Consider the following 17,681-nt stretch of genomic DNA (forward strand, 5'->3'; position numbering starts at 1 on the left):
GTCTTTAAAAATTTAATGAGCACTCCATTTTGTATTACCAAACGAGAATATTAGAACAGTAATGTCTAAAGTTACTTATAAGCAAGAAATAAACACTGTTCAAACACTCTCTGAATTTGTAAAAATAGTAACTAATAAATTGACTTCGAATATTATATACTTTTAATCATTTGAAAATTATGAAAAGTTATATATCACGACAAGAATCTTACCTATATATAACTTTGTGATGTCGAAAGTATTCCATGTATGCCGTTCTGTAACTCATTTTGTTTCTGTAAAACCGCATACAGTTATGAAATTAAATATCAAATATTTAGTAAAAATATCTCATTTGGTATTTAAGTTATATATACACACACACATACATATATATAACAAGTGAAATATAAATGCAAAATAAAGGCTTACATTCAAATGTTGCCCAGCATGAAGGAGTTACAACAATTTCTGTAACAGATGGTTGTCCCTTTGTTGGAGGTGAAGCAAAAGTTTTGCTGTTCAAATCTACTGAATTCTACACAAAAGAACATAATCCTCTAATTATTCTACATATTCTTTAATTTACTATGAATATATGATAAAGAAAATATACATACATATATATGAGTCCATATGCTTATAGCATAATATTTTCATATTAAATTCTTGGATAATTATGACAAAACCTTTGATATATTTTTACATTCATATGTAATTGATTATTAACATTCTAGTTGAAGCAATTTATCCCAGATAATACAATCTCTTTAATTACAAGAACTTTTCTTTTTTCTTCAAGGGTATGTCAGTCTATTTCCACTTAAAAGGTGCCAATTTGATAACATTAAATTAATTACTTCAACTAAAAGGTTAATCATCAATTCTTTTTAGATACGAGATTGGATATGACTTTAATTCATACCATTTACTTTTATACGAAATGTTATGTCATCTGAATTATATATTATATTCAATTAACAGTCAGAACAAAAAATTTTGTAACGAAATATTATAAATATAATATAGTGTTAAAAATATTATATATGTGTATATATAGAGAAAGAGAGAAAGAGTATAGAGAGATACCGCACGAGGTCTTGAGAGAGGAGGAGTGAGTTGGCCAACATGCTTAACAAGAATCTCTTCCTCTAAGGAAAAAGTTCTTGTTTTCCTTGGAATGTCTATGGTATTGGACCCAATTTCTAATAAGTGATTAATGCTGTAGTTTATTTCACTTGGTGTAGGAGTTGGTTGTGATAACCTTTTTGAAGCCCATCTTTTCTCTTCATACCTGTAAATAATTCTTCTATCCAAATTCAATATTTTCTTAATTAACAAAAATATAATATAATAAAATATTACCAACATAATGTACGAATCATTTATCCTTCACTATAATGCTTTTGATATGTGTATATGTGAGACTCTATCAAGAGCTCTAAACTATTTGCTCTGACAAACTTACGTAGGAACAGAAGTTGTTAACAGATATAGAGAGAAAGAGGAAGTTTAGTTGAGAGAGAAAAACAAAAGAAAATGAGATTATTGAGATTCAGAATCTAGTAAACTGTAACATACTCTAATTCGACATCAACCTATTTATACTGTTGATAGGAAAAGAGTAACTCTTAACTAACTCGGCCCTACACTTATCTCAATTACACACGCACATATAATAACAATACTCAACCTAACAACATATTCTTACAGCCTAACTTTATGCCTCCTGATACACTTTCAGAGGCTTACTAGAGTTAAAAACGCCCTCCCTCTCAAACATCAACCTTGTCCCCAAGGTTGAGGTTTGGAAATTGCTGAAGCAAGAATTCATGATCTTCCTAAGTGGAATCATCAGTATTGGTTCCTGTACAATGCACCAGCAGCTGTTCCACTTCTTTCACACTATGAAGAATTAATCAGCTTTGTAAGATCTTCTCCGGAGCACCACCACCGCACCCTTTGAATCCATCACTGGTAGCTCTTTCAATGAATTTGCTTCCCCTAAACATACTTCTTCAGTTAAGAGACATGAAATACTGGGTCGATACAGGAAGTGGCTGGTAACTTCAATTTGTAAGCCACCTCCCCTTTTTCTGCATAATTTCGAACAGTCCACAGGAACAAAGAGAGTTTGGATGCCTAATCTTTGTGAAATGATCCTTGAAGGTTTGTAACTTTAATAACACTACATCATATTCACAAAAGTATCTTTCACTTTGATGCAAGTTTGCATATTGCTTTGTGCAACGTGACCCTTAAGCAAGTGCTGACGAATTTCACCAACCATCTTATAGCGTTCAGTCAGGCAATCCTCTACAGCTTGAGAAGGTGTGTGAATGTCCACTGTCTGCAGGAAATCGGGAGGGGCGCACCTAAATAAAGCCTGGAGCGAAGTCATTTTCAGGAGGGGTAAGTGGTATTATACCACCATCCTGCTAAAGTAAGCTACTTCACCCAAGCCTTCAGCTTCTAATGAATCATTCATCTGAGATACATGTCAAGACACTGATTAAGCTGTTCAGTCAGCAAATCAATCAACGGGTGATATGTAGAATTGACGTGCAACGATGTTCCAGCCAACCCTATCAACTCCTGGCAAAAGAGACTGTTACAGACTCGATTAAAGACGAATACCTTGGTTACCCCGTGCAGTCTGTGGACAGTCTCCAGATATACTCTAGCAACCCCTTGAGTAATTAAGGGATACCTCAATGCAATGAAATGACCATATTAAGTAAAACAGTCAACAATATCTAAGATCTGTCATTTGCCTCTAATTTGGGTAACTATTCAATAAAATCCAACGAAACATGTGCCCAAGCTTGAGTAGGAACTGACAAGGGATGCAGTAGTCCTGGTAAAGGAACATTCTCACTTTCGCATCACTACCAAACGTCACAACATTGTATCTATTAAATTACTTCTTGCTTGGTTCCTTGCCAAAAGAAGCGTTGTTTAGGCGTTCATAAGTTGTCTTAATTCTCAAATGCCTCCCAACAGCTGAAATATGATACTGACACTTAATTTGTTCCCTTAAATTAGTGCTTGAACCAATCACAATCCGACCCTTGTATCTTAAAATCTCATTTTTCAAGTTGAAAGATGATCATCTTTGAGCTTTATGATCAGTTCTGACAATAAATAATGCAATAAGAGGTCACCCTTTAAACTGTCCAACACCTCAGCTAACTGGGCTAGCGTCACTGTAGTCACCACAGCCTGAACTTCAGCTGCTTCTTCATCCTTAGGCCTTTTTGATAAAGCATATACCATTATGTATCTAGACCCCTTCTTATACTACATCACGTAATCAAATCATAGAAACTTTATCACCCCTTTCTGTTATCATGAAAGAGCGAAAAATATTAGAGACTCCTTTCATCTGGTTTAATTGCGAAATAGGTCACTTCCAGATAGTATCGCCATTTTGTCACCCGTTACGGTACTGCCATAAGCTCCTTGTTGGCCCAAAATCTAAGACAACCCAACTTTTTCTTAAAATTCTTAATTTGGTTATTAAAATTCTTAAGCTCTTAAGCCCACTACCCAACTTTTTCCTTTACATAAGGCTTGAACTAGGACAGACGAGCTACTTATATATTTGTCTTCTTTATTTAATTTGTTAGAAATGTTTAAATATTAGTGAAGTTAGTTTCTATTCATTACGTTCCCATGGAAAATAATGATGATATAAACAAGTGAAAATTAGTAAGAATGCTTGTGATTAAATCTGCGTGCTTGTGCAGTATGAACAGTTATGTGATATCGAATAATGATAAATAAAAATTTTAAGTAAAGAGGAAATAAAATAAAGTACAGAAACTCTTTTATAGAAGTTCAATCACACCACTTGTCCACCTACGTCCTCTTTCTCAAGCCATTCACTACTTTCTTTGAAGTATCAAATAAATTAGTTAATTATAGTGTCTAACTTGCCATTCACTCGTTTTTCACTGAACACCATGGCCTGTTAACCAAGGTGTCAAGCTCAACCATCATTCGTGTTTCCTTGAATAATACAGTTTGGTCTATCAAGGGACCATATTCACCTATCATTTATGTTCCACCGAACACAACAACGTGTTCATCAAGGTATCAAACTCACATTTCTCTTGTGTCCCCCAATATAAAACTTCCTGAAGTTTTCAACAAACCATATGTCCTAAGAGAATAAAGATGAAGGGATTACGGCTTTTTCTCTTTAAGAGTAGATATATAAATGAAAAGTTCATTTAGGAGTTAAACAAAGGGTCAAGAGAATGAAAAAGATTTATCATTTGAAATTCACGTTCTTGCACAAAGTCCCTCTGGTTTAAAATCTATAGAGGCAGTATTTATATGTAGGAACATGAAAAAAGTCGTTAGAAAACAATTTTAAATTTTAATTCAGTTTTAACTCCAAAAAGGTTGCGTTAAATTTTACCCAAAATGTGCAGGAAAATTTCTCTCTAATGTGCTCTGTAACACTGGTAGATTAATCTTAAAATAGAAGCCAATTCTTAAAAGCTATTTTGACTAAATATTGTTTGCTGACAACATACTGTTTTCACTGATACTTTTAAGATCTGCTTTTTCTGACACCTTTAGTATTCAAAAAGATATTTTAACTTGAAAACCAGTATGATTTATAATACAATATAAACCAAACACATAACTGATCATACATAACGTTGAAAGTGTACTTTTCTATGTGTTTTGAGCTGTGTTTTGGTAAATCGCTCCTCAAGTTATATCAACTCTTAAGGAGATACTTTTGAAGTATATGGAGGTGATTCTTCGAATCACATATCATTAAATATTTTATTTTTAAAATTCTTCCAACGTATAAATCGCATTTTAAAAATAATTATTTTTTACAAATCTAATCTCTTTAAAATACTGTAAAGTTAACTTGAAAACAGTGATATCTTCAAAGAGATTTTTAGAGGAATTTCTAAAGGGAATCTTCTTGAACCTTAAACAATGAGTTTCCTAATTAGATAGAAAATAAAAAATTTTAAAATGAATTACTCCTGGTCGTTATTTGTTTATCTTCTTGTTGAAGCCCTTTTCTCAACTTGCTCCTCTTGGTTGAGTCAAGCCTTTAATGCTAATTTAAAACCTCAAATGGGCTCTTAGTGAGAAAAAAGTTTATTCCATTCATCAAAATCAATGTGATTACTTCATTTTGTTTAATACTCCTTTTCATCTACAACTTGGCCTGGTTCTGAATATGTAAGGCCTTGCTAATGACGGCAATTGGTCTCTCCTCCTGTACTAATATCATCCCCATACCCTTACCACTTGCATCTATTTCCACTATAAAGAGCTATGAAAAGTCAAGAAGCCCCAGAACTGGGTTGACTACCATGGCTTCCGTAAGCCGCTGGAATGCTTTAGTAGAGTCTGTAGTCTATCTGAAGGCATTCTTCTTGAACATGTTATATGAGGGATTTGTTAATCCTTTATAAGGACGATGGCTTATTCTCCTTGATCGTATTCTCTATTCTTCTTTTCTTAACTAATAAAACTTCTTTTTTATCCAAAAGAAATCACTCCATAATTTCTAATAAACTTAGGAAATACACGGTTAAACGCATAAAATCTCCTTAAGGCCTTCACTGACTTTGGCTTTGGCCAAGAAATGATGGAGACAACCTTCTTCAGGTCTGTTCTAACCCCTTGGAATGAGATTAGGTGTCCCAAATACTCAACCCTGTGTTGCAAAAAGGAAAAATTAATCTCCTTGGCAAATAGTTTATGCTTCTGCAGTACTATCATTATCTTATCTAACTGCTCAAAATGCTCTTGTTTGTTCATGCTATAAATTAAAATGTCATCAAAGCATACTAGTACAAATTTCTTTAGGCATTCTCGGAAGACAGTTCCTCAAGACATGAAATATTTTAGGTGCATTCGTTAACCCATGTAAACAGTTAGGGAAGAAGAATACTATATATTTTTTGTATTTCATTCCGTAGGTTTAGGGATATACATAGAGGGAAGATCTAGATATGGAAATATAAATCACCCTACTAATATTAGGAAATCAACTAATAATTATATAAAAATATTCCATAACATATTTTGTAATATTCTAACACTTCCCCTCAAGTTAAAGAATAGGAATTAATCATGTTCAACTTGTTACGAAGATATTCAATTCGAGTTTCATTCAAAACCTTTATGAATATATCACCTACTTGTTCCCTTGTTTTCATATAACTAGTAGAAATTACATTTTCCTGAATCTTTTTACGAAAAAAGTGACAATCAATCTCGATATGTTTAGTTCTTTCATGGTACACCGGATTTAAGACAATATGAAGGGTTACTTGATTATCACACTAGAATTTTACAGGTAGCATAGGATTTAAACCCATTTCTACTAAGACGTGTTGTATCTATAAAACTTCACATGTGAACTAGACCATAACTTTGTATTCAGACTCTGCACTGGACCGGGACACAATGATTTGCTTCTTACTCCTCCATGATGCTAGTTTCCACCAACAAAAACATAATAATCTGTATAGGATCTTCTATCAATTTTAGATCCAGCACAATCAATATCTACAAAGCATTCAATGCAAGTGTGTTCATGATTGCTAAACAATATACCAAGTCCTAAAACTTCTCAATATTTGACTGTAGGTGAAGATATAAATTGACTAATCACACTGACAGAATATACAGTATTTGGACAAGTCACTATAAGATAATTTAGTTTCTCAACTAATTCGCCTGTACCTGTCCGGATCATCAAGGGGGTCACCATCATTTTTAGTAAGGTGTACATTTGGTACCATTGGTGTGTTAATTGGTTTAGCTCCCAACTTTCCAGTTTCTATAAATAGATCAAGTACATACTTTTTCTGAGACAAAAAAATCTCTTTCTTACTTCTTATTACTTTTACTCCCAAAAAATATTTTAACTGACCTAATTCTTTGATGTGAAATTTGGTATATAAGAATGATTTGAGAAAGAATATTCCTGATAGCCATCTCATGTGATAACAATATCATCAACATAAACAACAAGAAGGATAAAACTAGCTGCTGACTGTCTATAAAAGACTGAGTGATCACATTTGCTCTTCTTCAGCCCAAATTCCAGAGCTACTTCACTAAATTTCCCAAACCATGCACGAGGACTCTGCTTTAAGCCATACAAACATTTTTTCAAATGATCGATTTTTTTGTACTCCCCTTGAGCAATACACTCAGGTGGTTGCTTCATATATACTTCTTCTAGAAGATTGCCATGAAGGAATGCAGTCTTCATATTCAACTGGTGGAAGAACCAAGTTCGAGATGCTGCAATAGAAATGAATAAACGGACAGATGTAACTTTGACCATCAGAGAGAAGGTATTAGAATAATCAACCCCACAAATTTGAGTATAGGCTTTTGCTATAAGTCTAACTTTAAGTCTTGCTACTAAGCCACCTGGGTTTACTTTCACTGAAAAAATCCATTTGCAACCCATGACCTTTTTTTCCTTAGATAAATCCACCAAATCCCAAGTATGATTTTCATCGAGAGCATTTATCTCCTCAAGTATTGCATTATACCAGTCAGAATGATTCAAAGCTTCTTTAACTGTCTTAGATATGTAAATCAAATCTATAGAAGCAATGAAAGAGCTAGATGAAGGAGATAGATGATCATACGAAACAAAATTAATAATGGAATAAGTTGGCTTAGGAATTGTGCATTGACGTTTACTTTTATGAAAACCAATGAGAAGATCGAGGTCCTGTGAAGCAGAATTAGATGACAACGGATCTGGTGCAGTCAGTTATCTTCTGAAATAAATATGAATAATTGGTAGTATCACTTGGGTCAAAGACACACTAACAATATCATCAACTTGCTATAGTAGATTTAGAATTACACCATCTAAAGAAATACTATTATTTGTTTGCTCAATGGAGGCATCTGATGTAAAACTATAGATGAGTCATTCATCGTCCACCTCCTAACTTGTAGACTTGGACAATAAGGAGAAAAACGGTATACTCTCTGAAAAGACCACATCAGTTAATAGCAAGTATTTATTGAGATCTGAAAAGAAGCATGAGTGCCTTTGTGAGGCGAGAATATCCCAAAAATACATATTTCAAGGCCTTTTGGTCTATTTTGTCACAGTAGGTTGCACATCTCAAACATAACAAATGCTACCAAATATTTTAAATTGCACCAAAAATAAAGACTTGTTTAGACACAAAAGACTGTAAGGAACATCTCCATCAAATACTCTAGATGACATACGATTAATCAAGAAACAAATTGTGGAAACAATATCAGCCCAAAATTGCTTAAGGACTTGCGTTTAGAACAAAAGGGCTCGAGTTGTGTAAAGTAAATGTTTGTTTTTTTCTTAGCAACTCCATGTTAAGATAGTGTATCAACACACGAGAATTGGTGAAGGATCCCATGTTGAGTCATATACTTTTGAAATAAATCTAACATATATTTCTTACCATTATCACTCCTCAATACATGTACAGAAATATTGAATTGTCTCTACTTCAGCATAGAAAGCACAAAAGTGAGAAAATACTTCAAAACAATTCTTCATAAAATATAAGTAAGTCATTCAAGAGAAATCATCCATAAAGATAATGAAATAGTTAAAAGCTGTATTAGATGGAATAGGATAGAGGTTCTAAACATCATAATGAACTAACTCAAAAACAAACTTAACTCATCTATTGACCATTGGACCTGACGGACTACGATAATGCTTTGCAAACTAACATAAATTGCAATCCAGTGAAGATACACCATAAAACTGAGGATATAACTTCTTCAACACAAGTAAAGAATGGTATCCTAATTGACAATGTATTTCAAATGAAGAGATAATACTAGAGCAGACAACTGATCGAGACACCCAAATATAAAGAATGTAGAGACTATATGATGTATTTTCTTTACCAATAATCTTTTTCGTCGTAATATCTTGAAGAATACAGTGATTAGGAAAGAATGTAATACAACAATTTAAATCTCTAGTCAGCTTACTCATAGAAATTATATTGAAGGCAAGTTTAGGTAAACTTAATACAGATGATAGAGTAATATATGAATTTGGTTTTGTGGTCCCAAAACCTTCAATGTTATAGGTTGACCCATCAACAATGGTTTCGAGAAAAGGTACTTGTGTGGTCGAAAACTAGAAAAAATATTAAGATTACCTGCATGTGATCTGTAGCACTAGAATCAATTACCCATTTGTTTGAGGAGGAGATAAGAAATTTTTTCTCTGATTCAGCAAGAGTAAAAAATTTACTTAAAGATTTTTGATATTGAGTGAATTTAGTATTTTCGTAAGCTGAAATCATAACAATTCTCTTAAAAGATGAGTTACCAATAGCAGCAACAATATTAGTGATCTGTGTCATCCGATTGCGATTCTACAATTTCTTACATTACTGTTTTATATGTCCTCGTTTACAACAGTAATAGCAGACAATGTTATCACCCATTTTGATCCATGAATTACAAAAAATGTCACCAAGAATACCTAATACACACAGCTAAAGATATACGAAAAACACTGAAAATAAACTAAAAATTTTGATAAAACAGAGTACCTCTTATCACATGGAAACGAAAAGAACCACACAACCACCACCGGAGACTGATCACCGCTGCACGTGCCACCCCTGGAAAACCACTCGCCGCCGCCGAAAAACGTCAAACAACCTCCCTTTGGCCAGAAATCACCACAGAACCAGAATGTATACTTGAATCCAGAATATGGCTCCCAAAATCACCCTAAATCGGGTTGGAGAACTGGAAAAGACTTGCTGTCGCGCGATCCGCTCAACCTTAGGTTTCCTCCGCTCTGGCCTTCTAGTTTCATGCTCAGAACCAGCCAGTTGAGCTTCCCTTCACCTTCGAACTTCGTATGGGACAGACACGACGTTGCAACTTCAAATTGCGGCGCAAACAGCAAGCAAACTCGACTCCCCGACTCCAAACAGCCGCACAAACGGCCTCTTCTTCTTCTTCTGCTTACACCACCATGCTAGCCGCACTCTGAACTGGGCGGAGATCGGTGGTTGACTTCTTCCGACACTGAGAATAGGTTGTTCAACCCTTTTTTAGTTTGATGTATTATGGTCCCTAAAACCCTAATCCTAACCCTATCTTTAATACTATGTAAACAGTTAAGGAAGAAGAATACTACATATTTCTTATATTTCATCGCATAAGTTTAGGGATATATATATATATAGAGGGGAGATCTAGATATCGAAACATAATCACTCTATTAATATTAGGAAATCAACTAATAATTACATAAAAATAATTCCGTAATATATTTTTAATATTCTAACAACTCAAAAGGCACCCTCTTGAACTCATAATGCTTGTGATGGGTTCTAAAGCAGTCTTATTTGTGTCTTCCTCCTGCACCCTGGTTTGATGATATTTTGCCATTAGATTAATCTTAGAGAACAAAACAACTCTACAAAGTTCATCCAATATATCATCAATAATCAAAATTGAAAATTTGTTTTTTACCGTGAGAAAGTCAAGTTCATGATAATCTATACAAAATCTCAAAGTTCCATCTTTTCTTTAACCAACAGAATTCGAGAGGCAAATTGACTGTTACTTAGCTAGATGATAAGATCTTCCAACATCTTGGTTACTTGATGCTCTAACTTATTCTTTTAAAGATGGCCATGAAGGAACAAACTGATATTTATTGAGGAACTGCATTAAAATCTTGGTTACTTGATGATGCTCTAACTTATTCTTTTAAAGATAGCCATAAAGAAACAAAGTGATATTTACTAAGAAACTGTATTTAAATCTTGGTTACTTGTTTTAGAATTAATTTACAAATTAAAAATAAAATTAATTAGTTTGTTAGTAGTTGTACTTCATAAATCAGAGTCTCTATGTGCCCCTTGATTTATTAACAGTTATGTGTCATAAATTAGATTTATTACGTTTGTTGGTGTTTAAAATAAATTTTAGTATTTGTAATAGCACTTATAAATAACCATATACTTAAAGTTTTTTTGTAACAACCACAATAAAAAAACTTTAAGTTTTCTTATTTGTCTCTCTAGTCTCTTCCTCCCATCTCCAACAAAATGGTATCAGAGTTTTTTTTTTTTTGTTCTAGAAATTTAGTGAGATGGTTAGTCATAATTTTTTTTTTTTTCCAATTTCCTCGTCTTACAAAAGAAACTATCAAAATTGGTGTCTTTGCATGGAAGTCATATTTGGTTCACAAGATGTGTGGAATATTATAGAAATTGTCTTTACTCCACCAGAAGATGAAGGATCCTTAACTCAAAATGAGAAGGATGCTTTTGCAAAAACAAGGAAGAATAATCAACAAGTCTTTGCACTTATCCATCAAGATTTGAATGAATGTATGTTTTTAAAGGTGGCCGATGCTACCAACACAAAACAAGTGTAAAGGATTAGGGAAGAAAAATACTAAATAATTCTTATATTATTATTGAAATAAAAGTTGGGATATATATACATATAAACAGATTCATATATGGTAACCAACATAAATTACCATAATTATTTTCTTCCTAATTATGCTTACATATTTAGAAAGATAATCAAATTATTATGTATAAGAAATATTCTATAATATTCTAACACACCCCCTCAAGCTGGAGTATAGATATTAATCATGTCCAACTTGTTCCGATAAGATTCAATCTGTGTTTCATTCAGAGGTTTTGTAAATATATCACTAAGTTATTCTCCTGTCTTTACATAATCAGTACATATAAAGTTTTTCTAAATCTTTTCTTAAATGAAGTGACAATCAATCTCGATATGTTTGGTTCTCTCATGATACACAGGATTTGAGATGATATGAAGGGCAGCCTAATTATCACACCAGAGTTTTGCAAGAGATGTGGGTTTCAAACCCACTTCATCTAACAAATGATGTATCTATAAGATTTCGCATGTGAACTGAACCATAACTCTATATTCGTACTCTATGCTTGAACGAGATACAATTGTTCACCTCTTACTTTTCTATAATATGAAATTTCCACCAACAAAAACACAATAACCTACAATAGATCTCCTATCAATCTTATATCCAGCCCAATCAACATCTGTAAAACATTTAATGTGAATATGCTCATAACTTTTAAACATTATGCCGAGTCCCAGATCATCTTTTAAGTAACACAAAATCTATTCTAAAACCTCCCAATATTTGACTGTAGGTGCCAACATAAACTGGCTAACAACACTGACGGAGTATGCAATATCTGGACAGTCACAATAAGATAATTCAATTTTTCAACTAGTCGCCTATATTTCTCTGGGTCATCAAGGGGATCACCATTATCTTTTGTAAAATAAATATTTAGTACCATTGGTGTATTGCATGACTTAGCTCTCAGCTTTCTTGTTTCTGCAAGTAGATCAAGTATATATTTTCTCTGAGATAACAGAATTCCTTCCTTACTTCTTATTAGTTCAACCCCCAAAAAGTATTTTAGTTCTTCCAAATCTTTGGTGTTGAACTTGGTATGCAAGAATGACTTAAGAGAGGATATTCATATATGTTCATCTCTTGTAATCACAATATTATCAACATAAATAATAAATATAATATCAGCTGTTGATTGTCTATCGAAGATTGAATGATTACACTTGCTCTTTTTTCAATTCAAACTCGCATACTATCTCATTAAATTTGTCAAATCACGTACGGGGACTCTGCTTCAGACTATACAATAAGTTTTTGAAATGACGAATTTTTCCATATTTTCCCTAAGCAATAAACCTAAGTGGTTGCTCCATATACGTTTCTTCTAAGAGATCACCGTGAAGAAATGCATTTTCAATATTCAACTAGTGTAAGGGCTAATATCAGGATGCTGTAATAGATATGAATAAGGAGACAGAAATGAATTTGGCCACTAAAGACAATGTATCAGAACAGTCTACTCCATAAGTTTAAGAATAGTCTTTCGCTACCAGTCGAACTTCAAATCTCACCACAGAGTCATCTGAATTCATTTTGATTGCAAATACTTATTTATACCCTAGAGTTATTTTTTCTTTGGGTAAATCTACCAGATCCCAGATATGATTATCATCAAAAACATTTATCTCCTAAAGCATAGCATTACGCCAAGTAAGATGATTTAGAGCATTCTTAACTGCCTTGAGTATAGAAGTTGAATCTATAAAAGCAATTAAAGTACTAGACAAAAGAGACAGATAGTCATATGATATAAAATTAGCAATGGAATAAGTTGACGTAGAAATTGTGCACTGACGATTACCTTTACAAAGACCAATGGAAAGATCAAGGTCTTGTGTAGCAGAACTGAATGACAACGAATTTAGTGTAGGACATGTATCATTAGTCTATTATCTTCTACAATAAACATGAACAATTGGTGGTGGTACTTGGGTCAGAGGCACATGAACACGATCATCAACTTGCTCAAGTAGAATTGGAGGCACTCCATTTAAAAGAATACTTTTATCTGTTTGCTCAGTGAAGGCACCTAATGTGAAACTATAGATAAGTCACTCATCGTCCGGCCTCTTCACTTGTAGACTTGGATGATGCGGAGAAAAACAGTATATTCTCTGAAAAAACTATATCAGTTGATACCAAATATTTATTGAGATCTGGAGAGTAGCACTTGTATCTTTTCTGAACGCGAGAATATCCCAAAAATACACATTTTAAAGCCTTTGGGTCCAATTTTATCATAGTAGGTCGCACATCTTGAATATAACAAGTGTTACTAAATATCTTATATTGTACCAAAAACAAATATTTATTTGGAAAAAGAATACTATAAGGAACATTCGATCAAGCACTGTAGATGAAATACGATTAATCAATAAACAAGCTGTAGAAACAGCATCAAGCCAAAATTGTTTACAAACTTATATTTGGAACAAGAAAACTCGAACTGTCTCAAGTAAATGTTTGTTCTTGCTCTCAGTAACCCCATTTTGATATGGTGTATCAACACACAAGAATTGATAAAGGATCCCGTATTGAATTATGTAATTATGAAATGAATCTAAAATATATTTCTTGACATTATCACTCTTCAATACATGCACAGAAACGTTGAATTAGTCTTAACTTTAGAACAAAAAACACAAAAGTAAGAAAATATTTTCGAACGATTTTTCATAAAATATATCCAAGTCATTCGAGAAAAATTATCCACAAAAGAAACAAAATACTTGAACCCAGTTTTGCATGAAATATGCCAGGAACCCCAAACATCAAAATAAATTAACTCAAAAGCAGACTCAACTCATCTATTGACCCTTGGACCTGATGGAGTACAGTAATATTTTGCAAACTGACATAACTCACAATCTAGTAAGGGTACATCATGAAACTAAGAACATAACTTCTTCAACACAGGTAGAAATGAATGTCCCAATTGACAATATACTTCAAATAGAGAAATAATACTAGAGCGGACAACTGATCGAGATACCTAAGCATCAAAAATATAAAGAACATCTAATATATTTTTTTTTACCAATAATCTTCTTCGTCATAAGATCTTAAAGAATACAGTGATTAGGAAAAAATGTTATACAACAATTCAAATATTTAGTAAATTTATTCATAGAAATCATATTAAAGGCAAGTTTAGATAAACTTAATACAGATAACAGAGTAATAGATGACGTTGGTTTTGTGGTCTCCGAACTCACAATATTATATATTGACTCATCACCAATAGTTACAAGAAAATGTATTTTGTGTAGTCGAAAACTAGAAAAAATATTAAAATTACTTGTCATGTGATCTGTAACACCAAAATCAATCACTCATCTGTTCAATGAAAAGATAAAACATTTTCTCTCTGATTCAACAAGAGTAAAAAATTTATTCAAAGATTCTTGATACTGAATGAATTTAGCATACTTATCAGCTGAAATCATAACAGTTCTCTCAGAAGATGAGTTAGCAGTAGCAGCAATAATATTAGCAGTTTGTATCCTCCAATTGCGATTCTGCAATTTCTGACAATGTCACTTTATATGCTCTTATTTACGACAGTAATAACAGACAATATTATCATCCATTTTAATTCAGGAATTCTAAAAAAATGTCACTCAAAATACTCAAAACTCAACAGTCAAAGATACCCATAAAACATTGCAAATACATCAGAAAATTTGAGAAAACAAGGTACCTCTTTACGCACGGCTGTCAACAATCCTACCAGAACGTCACTTCCAACCACCAAAGCTCATGTGTCGCTGCCGGAGTGCATGCGATGCTACCAGAATGCCACGCGCTGCAGCCGGAAATCACCAAAATGCCTCCTTTCGACCAGAAATCATCACACACTCTACCGGACAACCAAAATCCAGAAGGGGCTCACAAAAACACCTCAACTCGCACCAGAAAACTCCAAAAAAACTTGTTGTCGCGCGATTTGCTCTGCCGCGACCTTTCTCCGCTCCGACCTTTTGTTTTCTTTCTCAGAACAGGCTGGTCGAGGGTCTCTTTAGGTCCTAACCTCGTGCCAAACTCGACTCACATGCGAACCGGCCTTCTCCGATTCACCCAATGCATGAAGACTCAAAACCGCCAGAAAAATGGCTTCCTCCACCTCTTCTGTGTGCACCACTGTACCGACCGTGATCTGAACTAGTCAGAGAACAGTGGTCAACTTCCCTCGGCACTGGAAATAGGTTGTTTAACCCTTATTTAGTCTAATCCTTAAAAAATCATAACCCTATCCGTAGTTCTGATACCATGTACAGGATTAGAGAAGAAAAATACTGAATAATTCTTGTATTATTATTGAAATGAAAGTCGGAATATATATACATATAGACGGATTCATATATGATAACCAACATAAATCACCCTAATTATTTTCTTCCTAATTACACTTACATATTTGAAAAGATAATCATATTATTATATGTATAGGGAATATTTTACAATATTCTAACAGCAAACTTGGGAGTTTTTGAAAAATTTCCTCTAAGGAGTTGACAAGGTAAAGAATGTGCGACTCCAAATTTTACAAAGCGAATTTGAAACTTTGGAAATAAAAGATGCTGAATCGATTTCAGATTTTTGCTAAAAGCTAAAGTTTATAGTAAGCCAAATGAGGAGATATGGTGAGATGATAGAAGATCTTCCTGTGGTGCAAAAAATTCATCAATCCTTACCACCAAAATTCGACTATGTAGTTTGTGTCATTGAAGAGTCAAACAGTCTAGACACTTTGACTTTTGAGCAATTAGAATGATCTCTACAAGCTAATAGAGAAAAATTAAAGAGAAGACAAGAAAAATATTTAGAACAAGTTCTTAAATCAAATGTCTCTTTGAATTATGGTGGAAACTAAAGAGACGAGGAAGAGGTAGAGGACATGGTCATGCTCATGGTCAAGTATCAAAACGAAATGACATTCAAGATGATGCCAAAAATGAAGACAAAATTCAACAGTCAAATAGAGGCCGTGGAAGAGGGAGAGATAACTATAAAAATTCTAACAAATCTAATGTTGAATGTTATAACTGTCACAGATATGGATATTATACTTGGCAATGTTGTAACGCTTCAAACGAGAAGGAGAAGCAAGTCAAATTTGTCAATGATAAACAAGATGAGGAAGAAACAATTTTGTTCCTAGCATGTAAAGAGGGAGATAATGATATCCATATGTGACATCTTAGGTGCCAATTAAGGTAAATGGGTGTTAAATACAGATTCAAAATAACAAGTGCATGATAATATTTATGCAGCGGAATCAAAACCTTAACAAATCTCTTACAGATACATATATATTGTTCCAAATACATTACTGAGAGCATAAGTGGGTACAAAATACAAAACATAAGGGACACTTCTCTCACTATGCTACTGGAATTCATCAAAGTGCGGGAACAGACATGCACTCAAACTTGTGGATCCACAGGATCCTCATAGACTTCCAAAGATAGGTCTGTCTGTTTTTCCTCATTTTCTTCCTCATCTGGGAGAGGAATGGAAAGAGTGAGTTGCATATGTTCAGTAAGAAAAATAGTATTTAATAAATATCGTAAAATTTCAAAAGTTTATTATTTTTCTTACCGTTCAGCTTTCTCGTTTACTTAACTCATCATTAAAAAAAAATATTTATTTGGATATCAAAATATTACGTTAGTACAGAAAATCAAATATACATATATCATGCCAACTAATAGAGAAAATCAAATAAATCATGAAATGCTCATACTTTTCTTATCATGCTTCTCGAAATCATTACAAACTTCCGTCTCTGAAGACATATACAAATATAAATTGCTAACTCTCTAAGTTGAATGACCAAATCATATACAGATACGGCAATTTGCTCAGTCCTACTTCCGGCTGGCCAAACTATAATACGATCTATGATCACGGTCGTACCAACCATATTGGTCCTAACAGATAGTCTATAATCACGAGATTACTTAGCCACGGATGACCCTTACAGATAGTACGATACCACTCTCGTCAGAGAGCATGCCGTCATCCAGTGGGAACGGCTCTCATACGTCTTTTCAGACCAAATAGGAGAAGAAAAAACAGATACTCCGAAAAGTAAGGGGAACAACTACCTCTTAGAGATAAAAAGTCTAACGAGACACTTGATGCAATATGTATGTCAATACAGATACATTTTGGACTATACAACCCTCATCCCACTTTTCTCTTTTTCTTTTTT

The 17,681-nt window shown here is 33.5% G+C and overlaps 1 protein-coding gene across 2 annotated transcripts in view; it reads right to left on the reverse strand.

Moving 5' to 3' along the window:
• The window catches only part of AGD15 (ARF-GAP domain 15), a 37,364-nt gene that overhangs the window by 4,225 nt on the left and 15,458 nt on the right, over positions 1–17,681 (reverse strand). Inside the window, exons 6-8 of one of the 2 annotated variants that reach the window (XM_088211483.1) lie at positions 1,069–1,273; positions 412–517; positions 213–275 (exon numbers count right to left, since the gene is read on the reverse strand). In XM_088211483.1, the coding sequence (XP_088067609.1) occupies positions 274–275; positions 412–517; positions 1,069–1,273 (313 nt within the window). In that variant the 3' untranslated portion in view covers positions 213–273. Of the gene's footprint in view, positions 1–212; positions 276–411; positions 518–1,068; positions 1,274–9,563; positions 10,051–17,681 lie in introns of those variants that run through there. The other variant, XM_088211484.1, reaches the window with a different exon arrangement.

Source organism: Carica papaya, chromosome 9 (genome assembly GCF_054855325.1).
Source record: "Carica papaya isolate Zhongbai chromosome 9, ASM5485532v1, whole genome shotgun sequence".
Lineage (NCBI taxonomy): Eukaryota > Viridiplantae > Streptophyta > Magnoliopsida > Brassicales > Caricaceae > Carica > Carica papaya.